The sequence below is a fragment of the Anopheles ziemanni genome, chromosome 2 (genome assembly GCF_943734765.1).
Source record: "Anopheles ziemanni chromosome 2, idAnoZiCoDA_A2_x.2, whole genome shotgun sequence".
In the NCBI taxonomy this organism is placed as follows: Eukaryota; Metazoa; Arthropoda; class Insecta; order Diptera; family Culicidae; genus Anopheles; species Anopheles ziemanni.
This window is the reverse complement of record NC_080705.1, coordinates 83,763,099-83,785,184: the sequence shown is the minus strand read 5'-3', so window position 1 is coordinate 83,785,184 and position 22,086 is coordinate 83,763,099. Positions and strand designations below refer to the sequence as shown.

Genomic DNA, 22,086 nt, shown 5'->3' with positions numbered 1-22,086 from the left:
ACCCTCAACCTCGTGGGATGTAGGACTATGGCGCCGTTTGGTACACGACGTGCTTCATCGATTTAATACTCTCTAGACTAGTTGTTTACATAAATTCTTAGATGTACAACACATGTTTTTTTTCTAAATGCCATCGTTAATTTTACGCTTCAGGGCTCTTAACTTGAAAAAAAAAACCGTTTGTAGTTTAAAATATCACTTTTGATTTTTGTAAAACATCTAGTGTTTCCCCATTTGTCTTTTCATTTCTTCACTGATGTTTCTTTGTCCATATTTTTGTGGTTTGAAAATAGATCAGTTTTTAAATAGCTAATGCATTTATCTACGTTTCTCCTACGTTTTGAATCTGTAAGGATCATGATAACCAACTGATCGCAACAACTTTCCACTTCATATTCGAATATTCCAAAAAATGTTGCTTGAGTTTAATATCAAATGCAAGATATGTAACTTGAAAAATGGTTGTACAAATCATAGCAGACAAATTCAGATTAGTTTTTTGTTCAGTTTGAAATTCACGAATGAACTGTTAAATTATCAAATTAATTTATTTCAGAACTCGAGTTATTTTGATATTTTTTCTACCTATCGATTGCGTATTAATACACTTTCCTTTCTGTAAAAAGAATGTTTTATGAATTTCATTGTTTTAGGAATTAGATTTATTTTATGTGTTCTCATTCCTTTTACCAAAACAGTGTTGAAAAACTTAAAAGAAATACAGAAAATTGCTACAACCAGCACGTATTCATATTACGTTGGAAAAATCAACAGTTTGAATTCGCCTGCTTTGCATCCGCAGCCACTAGAAACTATATTTCCCGGTCTGACATTAACTCGAAGTGTTCGTGTTGTGCAAGCCAACCGATACCGAACCCCCCCTTCCCGTCTTCGCCCCAGCACATTGTTACACGCCGCGTGTTTCGACAAACAAAAACACGACACACGATAAAACCGAACCGCGAACCTTCCGAAAGCGAGCACCGAAATCCCATGCCACAAGAACGCCCCGGAATGCGGATCGAGTAAATCGCCGTGACGGCACGGGAGGCCGGGGATTAGGCGGGTAGTGGCCAAGCAACAGTAGCAGAACGAAATGGCAACCATTGCGCCGGGAGAAAGACGAGGGAGGTGGGGTTTTAGGTAGCACCATCCTTGTTATGAAATAGTCATGCGCATTTATGTTGTGTCGACGACGACGACGAAGTCGACCTGGTCGTGCCGTTCCGTGGTGTGCCGTACGTGTGCATCGGGGGAATGTTTGGGTACACACTGGCACTCACACACACTCACAAAGCATAAGATGTGGTGTAGGACATGGAAAACTTTAAATTTCCTCTCCCTGTTTCCACCGGGTAGAGGAGAAAGGAAACTAGGGTGGAGGCTGTCGGTGGGGTGGGATGGGGTTTCGGACAGGCAACAAAATCAATCCCAGTTGCCAGTTTTGTTTTACAACCGGCGACATTTTCGATGGGAACCTACCATACCTTCAACTCCGAGGAAGAGGAGGCAGAATCGGAAAAATGGAAATGGACGATTCAAGTCGCTGTTGGTGGTTGACAGGGGGAATGGCGCTGGGTGGGGGGATGGAGAGATTTCTTTCTCTATTAGCATTGCCGAAACACACATACAAGCACACCCCTTACGCCATCCGACCACGATACAAAACCGACGGATGAATTCAAAGCGAGCGCGTCGGGATTTCTCGGAGGAGGAAAAGCATCCGTTCTGACGTTTGCTGGATTATGCCATCGGCAGGTGCGTGTGTGTGCGTGTGTGATTGTCTCGGTATGTGTAGCCTCCTTCCGAATGTCCCCAACGTGCACGTGTCGGCAAAAAAGGGGTATCGGGGGTGCCACAACCACACATAAACACAACCCTTTACGCAAATGATGACAAACTTCCAGCCTTCCGCATGTTCTGCAAACGCTTGGCTTTCGTAAATTGCGAAAGGAAAAGCGCTTTCCCTGTCCAGCCCTGGCCCGGGCCCTTGAATGCGACGGAAACGTCCTCGATGGAACAAATTCATCCTACAGCCTATCCGCCGCATACGAAACCACCACAACACTGAAAGGCAGGGAAGCGAGATTTTCCATCGGCGTCTTACGCTTGTGTCCTTCGGTCTGCACTCGGTTGCCTTTTCCACGACATTGTTCTCGGTCTTGTCCTGAAGGTCCGGTGTCCCCAACGGGTTTACCAGCACTTCTCTACCCACCACCCTCCCCCTCTCCCTTTGTCCTTCGTTTGGTTCGGTTTTGGTTTCACTTTAAATTTGTTCAATTTATACATGTGAAACAAAATGGCGGCGCCTAATCGATTTAATTTTATGATAATGGCGAATAACATTATGCTGTGGAAGGGCAGCGGGTTGGTGCTTTGCAAGCTCCCTCTTCCACCATTCCCACCACCCTCTTCAGTACCCCCCTCCACCACTTGAGAAGGGACGAATGATGGATGCAGAAAGGCGCAGGGCATACAACACTGCAGCGAAACGACGAGTGCCTCGTCGACGACGAACGAGTTTTCCCACCGCCTTTCTGCTCCTCCCCACCTTCCCACCTTCTTGCCCTTGGCCCACGCTAGGAACTGGTCCAACGTTGACACACAGAGGGCCCCGTCGGGCACAGGTTCGGTTTGGAATTGGGCAGTGGACGTCCCGGTACGGAGCGAACGAAACAGAGCTCCCTCTCTCCCTCTCGGTGGACACATCGGAAAAGGTAGACAACAACATCAGCAACAGCAGCATCGGGGTCCCCGGTTCGCCGGATTCCCGCGTTTTGCCTGCGGTGGTTTGTCGTCGGTCCAGGATCTGGACAGAAATCTTGAGCCTCCTTCCGTCGTTCTTCTTTACCCCAAGCGGTGGGAGGGGGGAGGGGGGAGGGAGAGGATGAAAACACTGTGGCGGAAGGGGTGAGGGAAACGAGTTCGTTAGCATGGCGCTCGCCTGCCCGATCAGGGAAGCCCATCTCGTCGCCATCTCTCGTCCTTATCAGCAGCTACATACAAGCCGTACCCTTTTGAGAACATTTTGTGTGCCAATATGCCATTGTGTGGCTGTGTGTGTGTGTGTGTTTGTGTGCAAGAAGGTGTGTATGTTTGTGTATGGTTCGAGTGAGAGTTCAACCGGTAGGAATGCTTAGCTAACAGACATTCAAGAGCGTGACACAAAACAGTGCACTTTCAGCTGAGATAATTTAGGCAACCTTTTAGAGTGTCTGAAAAGTTAGTCTCATATGTTTCAAAACTATTAATTAAACCATACCATAGTCTGTTTATTATAGCGAAGTTGTTTTGTAGCCAATATTGATAAGAATATCAGCGATTAAAAGCATTCCATGAAAGTGAACAGTCGATCTTGAGGATCTCGAAAATAAAGTTTACATGCCCATGAAGAAATAATTAAATTTTTTAAAGTTTCAAGGGAATCTTTTCTTATTTAAGAAATATTAAAAACACTGTAATTAAATTTGAAGATTCTCGCAAAAAACCACTTTTGTCACAGTGTTTAAACAGTAAAATTTTCCACAAAATGCCGTCGGGGAAAGACACTTTCCCGTCGGCAGGTTCCGCGTGCGATCGGCCTGTTTATCGACATCAAACGTGAGGCAACATTTCCCTTCGATCGTCACGTTGCCGAATTGTGCAGCATCGTCATAAAATAAAACCAAAAGTGCCCTCCGGTGACCCGAAAAGATTAGGGACGCCACTTATGCGATGTTCTTGACCGGAGCTACAGATAGCCTCACATAAATGGCGTTTGGTGGTTTCGTTTGATTGAAAAATAAAAATTATTACACGCAAAACCATCTGCGTTATGCGTTGGGTCAGCTCACTGCTAGCAACCTGCCACCATTAAAAGCGGGTCCTTTAAGGGCCCGTTAGGCCATTTGCTGGAAAACATTGAATAAAAATAAATACCCGCCGAGCGCAAACATTTCGCCCATCAAAAGAATGATTGAAAATTGTAAATGTTAAAAATGAGAATAAAAACCACGGTTTCCGAGAAGGAAAAGAAAAAAAAATCAACCTCAAGGATCCTCCAGGAGAGATGAAAACAGAAAAAAAACAACAACAACCAAAGACTTCCTTGTCACTTCACTTTCACCGCAAATCCTCAACGGGCGTAATAAAATGTCATTCAATAAAAAATTGAAAAACGATTTAAGAGCCCATAAAAAATTCAAAAACTTTTACTTTTCCCCGAGGCGCGCGTGTCCTGAAAGTGAACGAAGTGTGGTTGTTGCTTTGATCCTTATATTGCCATGGGTTTAACTTTTTTTTGTTGTATCCTTCAGTTCAATTGACTTTTTTTCACCATTCCTGATTTTCACCGTTTTTAGGATTTCCGGAAAGTGGCAAATGGGAAACCGAACCTTTTTCCGGATCGGGATTGTGCTTTTTTCTCTTCTTCTGCTATCTCTCATCCTTACGAGTGATTTTACATTTCGATAGGAATCGATGCGATAGTGCCCTTGCCATTAAAAAAAAAGAATAAGTGAAAATATAATGTATCCTTAAGCGGATGGAAATTCACACACCTAAACAGAGAAGAGATGCCGTTCGGTTCCCCACCAAAAAGGTATCGGAACAATCCGGCGAAAGTGACGACTCGCTCGCTTTTAAATATTCCACCAACGTTTCGTCCTTTCGTGGCCGGTTCGCGCCTTTCCGAAAGGTAGGAAAGGATGGAAAAATTTGCAAAAGAATGCAAACTCGGAACGGGGGTTAGAGGGTTTAGAGAAAAAAAACGAAATAAAGGTACACAAAGACGCAAAGTGGCCATATTGGATTCGGAAGCCTGTTGAAGCGGTTTTCCGATGGAGAAAAAATGGACTTCCCCCTCGGGGCAGCGAAAAAGAAGGTTCACCATGTTTGTGGGAAATTTTTGAGTAGGTTTAAAACGGTTTATGTTTAATACACTTCCCCGATGGTGTTATTTTTTTTCCTCGCGAGGAGACATGCCGCTTTCATTGCCGCCTTTTCCCCAACTAAACGGTGTGGGGGCGGGAGGAAAACTCTCCATTTCTTTTGCACCTTCGCGGGGGGAAAAATGTTGCTCGCACGCTACTTAACAATACCAATTTCTTCCCATCCCTCCGGAGTCGATCAATAACGTTCTCGTCCAACATCGTTAAAAGTGAAATTGAATGAATATCGGGTACCTTTTCCCGCCCCCTCCCCCCACCATACCCATATGGGAAGGCACAATATGTTGACGCTGTTTTCTCGTGCGCACCGAAAAAAAAACCTCGCGGCACGGTTCGATTTTCGCGAGTGAAAAGAATTCGGTGGAAAGCGAATAACGTGCCGTTGGCGACGACGAGGAAAAATGGCGCTGTGAAAAGCAACTGCCCCGAAATTCGATCCGCAATATGAAATAAAAAAAACAGCTTGCTCCCACACATCCAGCGGCGAGGGTTTCACGAAAAGCGGAAAAGCACTCCCGGCCGTGTGGGAAGAAAACCAGATTGAGGTTTCCCATCGCACGCCGGCAGTGGGGTTTCCGGAAAATCGGCTCCAAAAGACTCCGAACCCTCCGGGGCTGAAAAGCGGGTGGCTGACAAATTTCCCAGCTTCGGCACAATCCTTCAAATTGGCGTTCCGGCATACCAATATCGTTCACCGCACACACACACGCCGACGGTGCGAAAACCGGAACACGATTTTTCATCGGTATTAAATCGAAAAAAGACTCTCCATTGTAGCGTTCTGCCCCAGCTGATGCTAGACTGGGGAAAAACTTGCCTCAATGTACCCGGATTTGGGAGTGCGGGTTGGAGGGAGGGGTAAAAACCAGGCGGGAGGTACGGCGAAGGGCGTTTTCCCATATGCGACGTTATTGAAGTCGAGAAGCGAACGTGGTTCGATTGATTCTCCGAACCGTTTCCAATCCAATAGCACGCGCCTTTTTTCGGTCGCTCGTCTCTCCTCCCCTCTTCCGTCTCTTTCCCCCTCCCCGTGCCATCGCCAAGGATACCGGAGTCAATTTAGGGAGTCTGCTCTGATTTGAGCGCGTGAGTTATGCCCATAAATATGATTTGCACTTGTTTATCACGATGTTCCTCATCCGAGCTTGGGCGCAGGTTTGGAGGGCGTTGGAAAAGCGTTCGGAAATCTCGATCCGTCTTTTGCCGGCCGTCTCGCACGCCTGTCTCAAGTTGGTCGGAGGATCGGACGAGCGAACAGATTGGCGAGGCCTCGTGCTTTATGGACTCATGGCCGAAAAGCGTCGCCGAGTACGAGAAAAAGACCGCTGGGCGCTGCTGGGAGGAGGGAAGAAAATATACTCCGAAGTGTGATAAATCAGTTCTCCCTCTTGGCTTTTTTCGTACCGGGAGCGTTTCCCGAAATTCGAGCCACCGAACTGTTGTTGGCCGTTGAAAGGGGGAATGAGAGGCGTTTTTTCTGCCGCTCCGATGTGTGCTTGCTTCCTTTTGCCGCTAGCATCCCGACGTTTGCAGCCGGATGACGATGGCAAGGATAGAAGATTTATACGGTTCCAATTCCGACACCGAATGTGGCTTCTTTCCTTCCTCCGTCGGCAGCAGCTCGAGCTCGGGGGGAAAAGATCTATTGCCACTTAATTGCGGCACAATTATTCGGCCGTTTGATTGTTGTTTGTGATGATTTTCCGAGGACAATAATTGGGCGGCTTTCTGGTGTGCTGTCGGCGTGCTGTCGGGGACACGCAACGATGGCAAGTGAACGATCCCGAGCACCATCCACACAGTTTTTATGGTGCATGATTTATGTTGAATGCCTTATTGAGAGACTCTTCTGGCTGAACTGGAATGTTCCGGGCATTTGTTATGGGGAAAAACTAGTCAGCGATTTCCTCGAGTGTGTAGTGGTATTTAATGAAATAATATTCATTTTTCACGTAGCGTATTGTAATATATTTTATTCACATTTACTTAACTTCATTAAAATTATTTTGTTTAACGTATTTTATTTTAGTTTTATTTATAAATCGGTAAATTAATTCTCTCAATTCAAAACAAAATGACTCGTTAAAAGTTGACTATTTTATGCTCTTTTTGTAGGTGAATGCGCCGAATAACACGGATTTGCTTAATGCACACACAGTGCACACCGTAATTGCGTGCAAATTTGAAACACGTCAGTAACTATAATCCCCTAAACTCTTCCGCACCGTGAACAACTAAATCGTGGTGTCGAACAACAAGTCTGGACGCCGTCGGAAAATTTTCCAAATTATCCTCCAAAAATCATTACCGTTTTCACTCAAACGACTATGCTTAAATCGTGTTTCACACTTCGTTAAACCGTTTTGTGCCGAAAGTCAACACTGGGCTTCCCCCCCCCCCCCTGCTCCATCCCCACCCCCACCAACCCATCCCCACACTAATGGTGTTTGTCCAACCGCCGACGGTCGAAGCTAACGGAACAATCGAAATTAGATAAGTCAAATAACCTCAGCTTATGCATGTCAAACAAACATCATTTTCGTTTCACCCTCCCCTCCCGTACCGTGGCCCTCGCAGGAAACCCCCCGCCAAACCGTAGTTAGACCCCACATACCCCTCCTCGTTTTCCGATTCGGAGCCATTTTTTGGGATGACAAATTTTATCCAATCAACTTTATCGGAGGGAAACGGGAGGTCGAGTGTGAAGTGGTGGGAGTGGTTGGAATTTATTGGCCACAGAACGACCCTGGGACGCAAGGTGAGCCACGCGGTGTGTCACGGCACGGTGGGGCAAGGCACGGAGCAAAACGGTAGCAAAATTTTACCGAAAATCCGAAAATGACTGATACCGGCCCATCACGGAAGCTTGCGGAAAGCGGCCGTCGCATGTTTCGCGAATGAAGATTTTTTTTTGTTCCGAAGGGGGGTCACGAAAGTTCACGATCGAACTTACTGCAGCCTGCGAAAAACCGCAACGGGAAGCAACGAACCTGACAGTGACACGATGGGGTTCCGAAACGAATGCCTCTCCTTTCCACCCTCGGAGCTTTGGGGGGTTCCCAAAAGGTAGCTACAAATTTGATCAATTTCCCTTCGACCCGGACACCTTCGAGGCACGCAAACCGAAATCCAAGCCGTACCGGAATCGAAAACCGAGTAAAGAAAACGGGATCCAATGGTTTTGGGGCGTTGAATTTATGATGATTTTATTTTCGGACGCACCAGCAACGATTTAATGCGCTTACACACAAACAAAAAAAACTGCCGAATCGTGCCGGAGCGTCGCGATTGAGGGATGAGTGTGTGTCCTTTAATTGATTGCACGTTTGGCGAATCGTGCGAAAGAATTCCGTGCAGAAGGAATGTGTTGGGCTAACAAGCAATTGTTTTTTTTCTCTTGTAAGCATTAAGAGACACTTCATTCGCAAACGGAAGTGTGTGGCTTTTACGGAAATGATTGAATAAAATGATCAGGGTTTTGAGGATTTAATGTGCATCCCCCTTGACATCGAACGTTCTTAATCGTTTCTGCAACAGCTCGCTTCTTTTTATTAAATTTTTTTTAATAGCACGAAAAACATGCGAAACCCAGAAACGTTACGAATCGCTTAGCTGTAACGCTTCCAGCTGTGAAAATGTGTTTTTGGTCGGCCAATTTCCAAAAAATATTGTAAACAACCAGTGCGTCGCGATTGTTTAAATTCAAGATCGATGAAAAAAGAGGTCTAAGCGTACCGTGTAAAGAGCCAAAAACTGTGGAAATATTTCTGACAGTTGGTTTGAATTGTGTTTACCCTGTAAAGTAAAAACAGAAAATTTAGTATATTTCACAAACTGAACAAGTAATTGAAGCGTTTGGTGGAACACTTGATTGCGGCTATATCATGGCAACCAATAGGATCCTTATCCCAAGACTTCGCACCGAGGAGCACTTTCGACTACTCGAGATATTTTACGCTGTAGCACTGCGTGTTTCAGCACTCAACAATCTTACACTTTCGTGTAAGAGATTCTTGCGAAGATCTCCTTCATAATACAAGAATGTTTGTAAACACTATTCAAACTAATTGTCAAAACAATGGCGGTGCAGCAAATAGCATTGCATTGACCTCTATTTTTACTATCCTTGGTTTAGGATAATTTCATTATCAAAGAAGTAAATCATAGATTGAAAGAGAACCTGCAAAAAAATAAATTATTTCCTATAGCTGGAAATAATTGAAATAGTGCTAACCAGTACGGTGCTAAACATTAATACTTTGGTGCTAAATTCAAAAACATTCGTTTCTGAGAAATACTTTAGAAGAAATGCGACACAAATTAATTATCTTTATGGTTTTGAAAATAAAAACAAAAACATTCATGAAATTTACCTCCCAAACTCAAAGCAGAACATTTCCATTCATGATGGTTTTCAATAGAACACTGACTGAACTGGCCCACGCCAAACGATGCAGGCTCCGGTTCGGTTTCCTGGAACCGAAGCCAGCTTGCATCGTCGGCCATTAATCAGCTCACGAGCGTAACTCTCCAGCGCATCATAATAATCAGCAGCAACAACCGGCAATCTGCACGGTGTAAACAAGTTGGACGCGGCACAAATGCACCACCCAACACCCAACCCCTGGGGAAGGATGGAACTGAGATCCCTTCCGTGGCATTATGTCGGTGTGTGTGTGTGTGGATCGAGGCACGCAGGTGCTATACGCATTTTCTCTTTCAAAGCAGATCAAATCATCACCGGAATGCCATGCTCATTGTGGCCACGGGTCGGTACCTACCCCCCATCCCCACTCTGGATGGCGCTCGTTGCAACATAATAGCTTCATATGTTATTCAAAGTGATTCTCACCGGAATCGGTGTCCGTGTTTCGCTTGCTTGCCGCGCGAGGGTGGACTGGCTCGATGGCACTCCACGGCGTCCCCATGACACTGCTGGGTTCATAGAGCTCCTCAGTTGGGGGAAGGTGGGCAGGGAGAGACGAGCCCACAACCTGACAAAGATGCTGCTACTGATAGCGTACCCCGGAGGGGTCGAGGGTAGCCGCTTTGGTGTGTAATTAAAAATTAAATGTGCATATGCAGGCTGGCGTAAGTTGCACTGCCTCGCTCCTCTTTCCATCTTCCAGCGAGTGGAGCTGCAAAACTTGCGCAAGCTGTGGCTCGGATGTTCCTCCGGACGCAGGACAATGGACCCCCCTTGCGCGGGTAGAGGACCACGTGTGTGTGTTTGTGTGATGCATAATTTCCCTGATTATGGATGTCGAGCTCGGGAGCGTACCGGGTGCGACCGGGGATCATCGTGCGTCTATCGGACGATCCAACCCCCCACCCACCCTCCGGTGGGGCGAGGGCGGGTGTTCCGATTCTCGCCGGCTCGCAAGTGGCGAAAGCGTCGGGAAATTATCACCGTCTAGTTAAATACCGTTGCGGAATGAGGGCCACCCGTGAATGTGGGCGTACTGGTAGCACTTCGGTCTTCCCCCGGCGAACATCCAATGGCAACCAATGTGATAATCTACGCGTGTGTTTGTGTGTGTGTTTGTTTGTTTGTGCATTTATATGGTAATAATCAAAACATGGGATATTTATGTTCACGCATTGCAATTTATAATAATCCATGATTATATGGTAGCTCCAGTTGGGCGGGAAGGAAAACCCCCTCCCGCCGGTGGGACACGAAGAGGGGGGATGCATCGGCTTCGGTTGTATCGGTAACATGACTTTTATCTGTCTGTCTTCCGTCCGTGCCACATGCCGTACACCTCCTGCCTCCTTTGGAGCACCTTTCGGAGGGTGTCTATAGCAAATAAGAAATTAAAAGCAACAGACAGACACCAAGCCGGCCGGCTGGTCACCGGAAGCACCGGAAGAAAACTTAAATTTAAACGAAACAAATGAGCGGTGTGTGAAGTAGGAACCTGGCTGCGGCCAGGTGCTGGAGCAACCGGGCACGCGGTAATGATACCGTTGAAGATGGCATGAGTTCGGAACGTTAAAGGTGATTTTCGATGCGAGAAGAAAAGTGTTACACGTGTTTCGGTGGGAGGTACACCAAGTAAACAGCTAGTGGTAACTTTGAAAAAGGACAAGAGGGCATAAGAAAACTCCGATTTTTTAAGCAAACGCTGAAATAAAAGTAAATTCTAGAGCAAACAATGTTTATGAAATCATTAACATTTAATACGGGTTTAAACATGATTGACCTAGAAAAGTTTAACTACCTAAATCAACATGTTTACCAAATTTTGATACTATGGGAAGTGAATCATGTGAGTTTAGGTAAATTTGTATTTTTCGTTTAAGCTGATGTTCTGAACCACGGAAATAGCCCTATTTTCAAATTGTCCACCCAAATGTATTATTAATAAATTTCCTCTTTATCGTGCGTGTTGAATTTACATATTCTGATGCGGTGTAAACATATGTTACCGAATTGCATCTGTTACACGACGAACGCTCATCGGAAACGAAACAAAGAAGGTTAAAATTAAGGAGAAAAACTTAACGCGAAAAATTCATTTAGGACAGGTGCGACGGGAGCAACCTGCGTTGATAACCTGGTAATGTTCTTCAGCTTGCTCGTTCCGTTTGCCACTCGTCGAAGAATGTCAAACAAATGAGGTAATGCGATAAAACCGACACGTTGCCTTACTTTCAAGGAGCAATCCATCGGAAAGTGTTTCTGCGGCATTCTTGCACATTTTGACCAGTTTTTTTAGTTGCTGCTGTGTTGCTGCGCTACGCTTTGTTTTGTCAGCCGTCATCTGCAATTTTCACTCCGTTTCTTATCAGCCGGTTACGCATCTCGCCGTCCGGTTGGCTGTTCTATAATGTTTTCTTTCTTTATTAACATTACAATGATCACCGCATGCGAAACGGGCCCGAGTGCATGCTGCATGCGAGCTTGTTCGATTATAATTAGTTACATCGAAAAAAAAAGAAACAAACCTACCCGGCCGATGGACGCGTTTATGCTAATGTGGAGGTAGCGATCGAAAACGGCGATCCCTTTGCCGCGAACATCGGTTCGCGATCGTTGTACAGTTTATATGCATCGATAAACAAATGAGCTGCACATTAGGGCGAAGTACCGACCGCTTCGGACGTTGCGGGTCCAAAAAGTGCTTTTGCTTGTCGTTTTGGGGCGTCCGAGGTCCGGAAACATTCCGTTGGCCCATTGCAAAAAGGGGTGGTTCGGTAGTTTTACCGAACGTGTTGGCCTTTCGTTGAATAAGGGTGGAATGTAGTGCCGCTCACGGAAAAAAAACCAACGGCAAGCGGCAAGCAGCAAAACACATTTCAAACTGTCGATAAATAGCGTTTTATGAGCGAAACATAGGCTTTTTTCTACGGCGTTTGATTATTGGCCACCCTGGAGGCGTCAATATTCTAAAGAATTACCCTCCGTCACGCCATTTTCTAACGCAAAAGCCGGTCGGTTCGGGTTTTGCGCCACGCAATCCCGGCCCCATAATGGGGAGAGACCACAAATCGCGCGCCATTCCAATCCGATCCGGCAAACACTGGCACGAGGCATGAGTTATGATGCTGTTGGAATGTATGAGCCCTCGCCGGGAGAGGGAGGGGGAAAAATATTACGTCGGCAGGAAAGTGCAGGAAGGAAGTAACTACTTTCAACCCCGGTGGGCGATTCCCGCGTCGGGGCCAAATTGAATCAAACCTCTTCGCCTTTGACCGACCCAAACCAGGGGGGATGAAAGGCAAAGGATATTCGACGAAGGAAGCCGCCGGAAGGAAGGCGTGCGGTCACGGGGCGTCAAGCATACCGCTGGCTTTCGGCAGCTTTTCCGGTAAAGGGAGGTTTTCCCTCGATTCCCCCAATGACTCCCTTCCGTTTCCGCCGAGGTAAATTATTTTTCCATCCGTTCTGCGTTGGTTTCGTTTGATGTCTTTTTTTCTTTGCTTCAAAAATAGTTCGTATCGTAGAAGCCACCCTCGGAGAATACTCACCCATAGGCAGCTAAGGTTGGGTCGTACGGATAGTATCCGGTCGTTGGCTGCAAGCCGGCGGATGTCCACGCTGTCATATCACTTGTTGGCCCACTGTCCTTCAGCCCGTACGGATTGCTCTGCAAGGCGGAAGAAGAAAAGAAAACAAAACGAGATGATAAATAAATCAAAATTGAAATGTAACTCCATCGCGGGGAGGTCGCAGGAACGGGGTGGATAGTGTGAAAAGGGGAAAACAAGAAAATGTTGTTCAAATTGAAAAACTACAAACTCTCGGAAGTGCTCCCTCTCTGGCGACAGATAACGATCTCGACGGTCGTTATGAGACCCCAGCGGGTGAGAGAAGTGCTGTTGATAGGTGGCTTTTCCTTCACACAACACCCACCCAACACCCGCCGCCGTTCGCCTGCTCTTTTCGAATTAGCCGGAACAAAACAAAACAATTAACACTTTTACGTTTTTATTATTGTTTTGCCAACGAAGTGGTGGTACGAGATGATTGTTGTTACGCTGCTTCACCGCCTGCTGCGTACTTACGCTCACTGCGACAACGAGGTGCACCGTTATGCTGCACCGTGACGTTTACTCGACTGAATTCAATTCTCCACACAACTTGCAAAAAGCGGTTGCAGGTTTGCAGTTTGCAAAAGTGGGTTCGAAGGGAAGAACGTAACAAGAGCGCCAGTTTGTACCTTTGGCTTCCTCTGGCTTCGGTCGTTCTTTTTATGATCTACAAATGTACTCATCGCTGGGTGTTTATTTTCCTCCCCCCTCTGAGCATGAGTGATTTTTTTTCCATTTTCTGTTTTATTACCCCAAGGTTCGGAGGTGATTATCTTTTACCTTCCGCTGCACACCGGGCGCCAGGAGGAAACACAAAACCAAAGCAACATTTTTCATTGTTGTACGGCCTAAAGTGCATCCCCGAACGGTGCACTCACTCACGGATGCTCATTATTGCAAAGACGATGAATGAAGGTACCAGTTTGGGGATGTGTTAGAAAAGAAAAAAAAAAGCAGAAGCAGTTTTCTTCTCGCCAAAGAACCTTCCGAATGGGCGTAAAACAATAAACCAAACCGAGCATAAGTAAGTTTATAAAATGGGAGGAAAAAAATAAATAAACTGTTAAAACACACATAAACACTCACCACGAATGTCGAAGTATGTGCATATGTATTAATTCTTCGCGTCAGGAAAAGACCAAGCAGATCGAGCGAGTACAAAAGAAGCATCGAGAACACAAAACCCTTCAACAACCCTTTCTCCCCCAGGTTGGTTTTAATGACCGCATAAAGATAAAGAATACAGTCCTTAATTATAACATTTTATTTAAAACTAAATATGTTTTGCGCATAAAATTATAATCGTCCACGGCTTGCCGGCGACAGTGAGTGCTCGGCCGTGTCCGGCCATTGGATCATCTGATGGCGATAACACAAAACCAACAGAACATAAAGGTGGAGGGTGAAATGTAGCCAGCATAATGTAAACGGCAAAGGAAAACAAAAAGAGTTGAATGAGTAACACTTGTTTGGTCGTTTCATGCGCACCGTGGAATAATCATGTTGTGTGTTTGAAGTACAATATTTATTAAAACGATTCGAATTAAAGTGGAGGATTAACAATGCCAACGCAAAAGTGATGGAAACTATGTACTCTGAAAAAGAAATATTTTGTTTGCTATGATTCTTTTCCTTCACAAAACAGTATGAAGTGCGGGATACAGAAGCGGTTTAAAAATAAATCCACTCTGTCACTCTGCGCTCATATCAGTTGACGCTGGACTTATGCTCGAACCCAACAACCAGCAATGCGATCATAACAACGAGGAGATCGTTCCAAGCGGTAACAATAGTTTACGATAACGAGCGCCACCAGCATTCAACTTCACCCCGAAACGGAAGCGATCGTTTGAACAATTTGCTGCCCGGCGAGGAAACGGCTGCATCTGCACAACGAGCCACGACAGTTTTTATGTTTCAATTAAAAGCCACCGAAATGCCATCAAGGTGATACGAAGGTATCCTTTTACAAGCTATAAAACCAACAATAAAAGGGTATTAAAAGAGAATGGCGTCGCAACGGGCACTTCTACCCCGCTCGGCCTGTTCCGTTCTATTTCGTTCTTTCTTCTCGCTCCCTCCCCCCTTTATGCTGCCCCCTTTCTTCGCTGTTCGACCTCACCTCACCGCTCCAGGGGTTGGTGGCTCCATGGCGCAATAGAAGTAACGCCACTTGCCCCATTGCGATGGCGCATTCCTTCAATCGTGTTCAATCCATTTTCCATTTCCATGTGCCTCCCTCCTCCTGCCTTTCCGATTTTCCGCCACCGTTCCCGATCAGCATAATATGCCACTCTTCATTTCACGCACGATCCCTCAACGCCATCTTTCCGATTCCCGGGGCTCCGTCGGAACGCATTTGCGCCCAACATTTGACCATGCGTCGTCCGTATATGCGGCCGCATATTTATGGCCCGGGAGAAACTCGTTTGTTTACTTTGCTCCCCCTTCCCTCTCACCATTGCCACTCTCCACCATGCTCCAGGGGCAGTTCATCAGGGCGATATATTGAGTTGTGCCAGTGAGTTGCTCTGGCCGACATTTGTTTGCACATTGCGTTTCTTATCTTGCGCTCGAGGGAGGTAGAGAGAAAGAGAGAGAGAGGGACACAGACTCCTGATGTTTCTGCTTTTTTCCCTCACCGAAACCAGTAGGCATTTTATTTCCTTTTTTATTATTTATCACACATTATTATGATTATTAGCAATACATTTATTTCCCCGCATATTTCTGCCTTCTCACGCCACCACTCTTTTCCTTCTCTTTCCTTCTCTTTCCGCGGGAAACCTTCTCTGAGGCTAGGGGAAAAAAAGGAAAATAATACCGGTAGCCAAGAAGCCAATCCATTTATCAGCGGCCAAACGAATGGTCCCATCTTCGCCAAACGGACAGGCGGGAGGCTGCGCCACTGTCGAGATATAGTTTTCCAAGCCGGTCGTTCGTTTTCCCTCCTTCGCTCCTCAGATTTTGTCGTCGTTTCTTCTCCCCACAGCTCGAGCGAACCTCGGTGGTGGACATATTTAACGTGTTTATGATAAGCAGCCCGGGGATTGATGGAGGTGTCCATTTTAGTTGGCTCCCCCGCCCCATTTCGGGTTGTTGTTGTGAAGTTGTAGCAATGCTTTGTCACCTACCAACGATAGATGAAAGAGGCTGAAGCGTGGTTTTCCGAAGCACGCACACACATTCGGACGCCGTGTGCACCTTGCCGCGAGAACCCTTCTGGCGGCCTTCTGCTAGCACATCGCGATCATAATTAATAAGCTTACATACATCGTTCGAGGCAGGTTTGGTAGGGCGGAAGGTGGGGGGGAAACCGCACGGCAAAGAGAAAAGGTACGCAACGCGAACCAGTCGACCGAACACGGTCAAAAGTGGCATTCCGTCGATAAAAATTAAGTTATTAATTCCAATACCTACATATATGAGTGTGTATAAATTTATTTATTTTCAACTTAACCACCCCACAACTTCGTCCTCTTCCCATCCGACCCGACTCTGTTTCTTCCCCATTTCCCACGCTGCTGCTCCAGTTTGCCAGGGTCGACAACGGTGGACGGCACAGCGCCCTCCTATACACACACACACACACACTTTAGACAGCAACCCATCAACCCGTGGTTGATGGAAAAATTGCTCTTAACGCATCGTGGCCCGATGCGTGGTGCGTTCTTCCCCTTTGTGCCCCGTCAAGCTGTGGCGCATTAATGGGAATTGATGCGTGTGCATGTCCATCGTGCGCCTCGTTCAAACACAACCACTACTAAATACAGTATTCGGTTATTCGGACCGTTTAACCGGGCAGCAGGTGCTAATGAAAGGAAATCGCCATGTACGGCGCACGTCATGCTGCGTCCTCTCCCCCCCCCCCCCCCTCCACCTGGAGGCGCCCCCTTTCCGCCCCAGCGGCCCTGTCTTCCTTTCACAAACCCATCAAACGGATCGCCGTCGGGAACAACTCTATACGCGATCGGCACATCACCGGTTTTTGCCTATTCCGGCGGAACCGTGTTCATAAATAATGTACAACCCGAGTAGTCCTTTATCTGTTCAACCTTTTTTTCTCTCTCTCTCTCTCGCTTTTTTGACCCCGAAGGAAACCGCTTTTCTCTTTAATTTATTAACACCGAAATTTGTAATGCACGACGGCGTCTAATCTAATTCCTGCGGCCGGGGATGAGAACTTCTTTTTTTCGTTTGGGTTTTCACCCATTACCGGACCAAAACTACGCTTCACCGTGTTCAATCGGCAATTGGCAAGTGTGTGTTAACGCTAATTTGAGTGATGAAAATGGGTTTCCCCTCGGTGACGGTGGGAAGAAAGTCGCGCCGCGGAATGGCCCCGGTTAAGACAAGGGAAAACTTTCCTTATCAACATTGTTGCACCGCTCATAATTTGTCGACAGGGTGGTCGAAAAATTCGAGCAATGTTTCTAGTGACCGCCAAAACGTCACCCGGAATAAAGCACAAGAAGAAGCGGCCAGACGGACACGTGAATGGAACAAAGTTGACGATAAAACCAGAGGAAAACATCAACGGGCGACCAGCGGAATGGAGGAAAACTTTGTGCATAAATCAGACGATAAACCATAAAGCCTTCGCCGCTGCGTTGGGCGGCACAAATCCCTTCGAATATTACCACCGTAATCCTACTCTACATTCATTGAATTGCATATTTTAGGAAATAACATCATCACCCCGCCTGCACTAGTTTGATGCAAGAGGTTGCGAGGGAAAAGTATAACGTGTGCGCTTTGAAGCTGCCTTTGGTTCGAGAATTAAATACCTTGTGAATGTGTAAATCCTTTCGAAATACCCTAAAACTGTCTGGGTGAGAACTATTCCAATGTCCAGAAGTAGACATTAAACAAGTACGTATTAAATTTTAAACAAGTTAGAGATTATAAACGATAAATGGTATAATTAAGCTTCAAAATACTCGTTCTAATTTACAATTTTTATCCTTAATGGTGATTTTAAATTAATATTGTAAAAATGTTTTAACCTAAATTAACTCTGATAATTACGCCGTCGCAAAATGGATGAGACGGTTAGATTAAAACTCCGATAAAGAATATTTGCAAATTGAATCGACATTTTCTGTTCCTTCTCTAACGGTGGGAAACGAAGCAAGCGTCCATCTTTGTCGTTCAAAGCGAGGACACAAAATAAAATAGAAAAATGATCGTAGTAAAAACCGGTCAAAACCAACAAACGGCTACCGAACACGCTCACGGTGCACGAAGTAACGGTTAGCCGAGGCTAGGTTGAGGTTAGTCAACGCGAAAAAAGCAGCGAACGCCAGTGGCCAAGGGGATGGATATCCGTTCCCTGGGCCGGGAAGGAGGGGTGGAAGAAAACGGGGGAGCCAAACGAAATCACCTACCCTGAATTATGATGATAGTAACGGAATTTATGTTGTGTTAATGACAATATCAGAGTGACGTTAAATATGCGGCACCGGAGCCTAGGCTTTCGAGCGAGCTCCGCGCGGTCGGTTGAGTGGATTTTACGAGTGTTGGTGATTCATATATTTCTTTTCGTGCTTAACCCTTTCCGCTCGTCGTTGGTTGGACGACGCTACCTGGCAAAGGCATTAGGAGTGCAGAAACTCACCGAAACATACCAACGGCAATAGGGATGGAGTGTTGAAAAGATTAGTTTTACAACTTGATCAAAGAAGTCGACAACTACACCCGGCGGTCGTTTCAAAGGTACTCGACATAGTTTACTCGTACTCGCTGGCCGTTAATTAGAGTCCCCTTTCCCAAAACAAAGTTCCAACCAGGTAGAAGGGGGCTAGGGTTAGGGATCTTTCCGCTTAGTTCAATCGGGATGGGCGGCAAGGTGGAACACAAACAAACCCTACGCTTTGCGCCGTGCGATGGAAAATTTGTCACTCATTTGCAGCTGCTGCCGCCAGCCGCCACCTTGACACGATGGCGGTTTTCTGGCGGCCCGCCCGTCCTTGACTGTTTGATTGATGACCGCTGCATCTGTATCTGTCCGACCGTTCTGGCAACCTGGGACGAGGAAAGCAATAGCTGCCCCGCCTCCCTTACGACCCCCCGTTGGGCGTATGCAAAAATTGTCAACACACTCGGGCTAGGGGGGGAGCCGTTTTTTATCGCTTATCGTAATTACACGTGCACCCGTAGGATAAGGAACGAAAATGAGTTAAAAGCTCTTTGTTGGGCCACGGATGCCGTAAACACACCGTCGGCCGTTGGAGCGAAGACGGCGCGAAATGACGAACAGAACGGAACGAAAGACTACAACCGGACGGCAAGCGACGAACTTGGTGTGCCATTTCGGTCGCGGCGAACGGCCGACGTTAACCGGGCGACCAAATACCGGTAGCATAATGAGTACTTGACGTTAATTAGATTCACCCTTATTTTTGCGCTGAAAAAGTCGGACCGAGTTGTGCCCGACGGCTGAGGATGGCGGTGACCGGGTTCTAATTTTGTGTCGGTGGGTAATAATATGGACAAACTTCAAAGCGAATCCATTTTGCAGCCACGGGAATGGTGGTTCAATTATTGTGTCCCTTTCATTTTTCACCTAAACACATTTTAGGCCTTCCTTGTAGCTTTCCATTAGCAGTCAGGTGTTTTCAATTGTTTTTTTTTAAGATTCAAGTTTAGGTCTAATTTTATAAGTTAAGAGTATTATTCTGTGGTTATTTCTTGCAGCATGTTTGCTCTACAGGAAGTTAATTATAATATACGATATCACGATCTGAGACACAATAAAATGCAATACATTCTTCAATGCAACTTTTTCTTAACAACGCCATCCGAAAGCAGGATCTCTCTTCAGGGTCGATAATTGATCCCTTCGAATTCCGAACAATTCATTGGCGACCGGGAAACCCATCATCACGCGCGACTAACAAACCGAACAATGCCATACCAATTTGTAGGGCTTGTCAAAATAAATAAAGCTAACATAGATGCACCCACGAGCACGTGACCGGGGTATGGCGGTTTCACGATCGTTGCTATGTTCATTTGGTTCAGTGTGTTTATTTTTCCTTCCCTCGCATCCGGATCGCGATCTTCGGTACCGAATGGTTACTTTCCCATTTTTTTTTATTTACGTTATATTGAACGTAACTCTGGACTGAATTCGATGGTTGCTGGCGAGTAAATGCGGCAGTAAATTCTGGCACCAGTCAAAGTGGCAATTTATGGCCTGCAGATTTCACGCATCTCCCGAAAAGATAAATTTAATATGAGTGTCGTAACAAAGCAACGACACTCGCGAGTCAGAGCCCCGTCCTCGTTGGGCTCGTTGGACAGGACGTGTCGCCCTTCGCTTTTGGGGCCACCGAATCAGAGGTACGTATCGGTAAGGTACGTCACCGAACACCGGGCACGGAATCGAACCGGTGGTGCTCGGGTGATTTAAACGGCGTTTTGGAACCGAATCCGATGCAAACGGCAGCGAAAAAAGGGCACACGGACGTCTTCCAATGGACGGAAGCAAATACTACCTCACACACACACACACATATATATATGTACACACGTCGATGCGCAAGAATTGACCCTTCGCTTTATCGCCACTGAAAAATCATCGAACAAAGTCGAACCAACGTCGAGCCGTCAACGAGGTAATTTTTCTTCAAACGATTCTCGTTTCTCGCCTGCTCGCCGAATGGAGTTCGAAAAATCGATGAACGGAAAAGCGGGCGTCTTTTCGGGGCGTCGTGCTGCAGCCCCTTCCATTGACTCACGGCACGGCTTCGCCTTTCGGGCACGTCGAGAGTGTAAATCTCCCCCGGAACGAGTTGACCACTCCATTCATAAATATGCTTCGGAGCAGATTTAGATAGCGACGAAACCTGTAACGGTCCCTCGGCGCACATTTGCCTCAGCAAACGGAGTTTCTTTCATAAACGAAATCGTTCAGCCGAGAAGCAATATAAAAATAACAAGTTTGGTTGAGAGTAACAATTTTGACATTTTTTTTTTAACGTGTTGAGTTGGGATTTAATTAAGGTTGTACAATTTACATAATTTCTGTATTAATGCAATTATCCAATCATCAATTACTCGGTGGAGTTTTTACCACCAAAGGCACCCGAAAACGGATCGGGGGTTTTTCATCATCTATTCTCTCACGATTTAATCCTTTATCCCTTTCGGAAAATATATCCTCACCCGAGCAGCCAGGTTCGATATCGATTGTTTTTGGTAAAAATATTTAAATTTAATTTCTTCTTCTCGGCCCATTCCATCCCCGGCACGGAATGTGACAATTCCGTTTTTTTCAACAGAAACGGCCTCGTGATGTTTCGGAAACCATTTTACCCGAAAAAAAAAAACACCGTCCCATATGCGACCAACTCTTGCCGCTGCTCGTTCAGGTTCTGCACCGCGGGTACGAATAAGAAACGTGCTTCTGGTGGGACATTAGGGATCCCCGGGACCGTTTCGGTTGCATCGGCAGCAGGAGCCACCGCGGGTGAAGATTACAAATACGATTTCTATACATTTTATATTGCCGGATTCACACAATCGGTGTGAACTATCTGAATTGGATCCCGCGCGAAAAGCCTGGACAAGACGAAGCGAAAGAAGAGAAAGAGGAAGAAGACGAAGAAGACGATCCTCCGGGTCGATCGTGAGCCCGCTGTACCCAACACAATGGGACACAGCGGCAAACGTCTAGGAAAAGTGCATCCTCGCGCCGGGATTTGCGGCGAGTTCCGGGAATTTGGCGAATGCGAATGCTTTCAAAGAATGTTATATTTATCCGTTCGAAGGTTCGTTGTCACCTCGGTTTCGGAGCCCTGTCGTAGACGGAGCCTGTCGTTGGGTTCGAAGATTAATTTACATTCCTACCGGCGAACGAAAGTACGAACACGGATCGGTCGACGGAAATGCTTTAGGGTTTGGGGATTTGTTTGTTGTTTTACGTTTGCTTTTGGAGAGAAAAAGGACTTGCGAATGAAGTCAAAGGTACAGTATTTGGGAATTGGTTGCGACGAGGAAATCAGATTTATTCGAGAAGCCTCTGCTCATTATTATTGATCCTAATAACATATCGATGTAATGGGTTGGCAAGGAATTTAAATTGTTCCTCCCAAGAAAGGAACACAATTAGTTAAAT

General features: G+C 46.2%; 1 protein-coding gene across 1 annotated transcript in view; it reads right to left on the bottom strand.

Moving 5' to 3' along the window:
* The window catches only part of LOC131287782 (homeobox protein araucan-like), a 104,109-nt gene that overhangs the window by 20,412 nt on the left and 61,611 nt on the right, over window positions 1-22,086 (bottom strand). Inside the window, exon 3 of the mRNA XM_058316869.1 lies at window positions 12,903-13,021. Coding sequence (XP_058172852.1) covers window positions 12,903-13,021 — 119 coding nt within the window. The remainder of the gene's footprint in view (window positions 1-12,902; window positions 13,022-22,086) is intronic.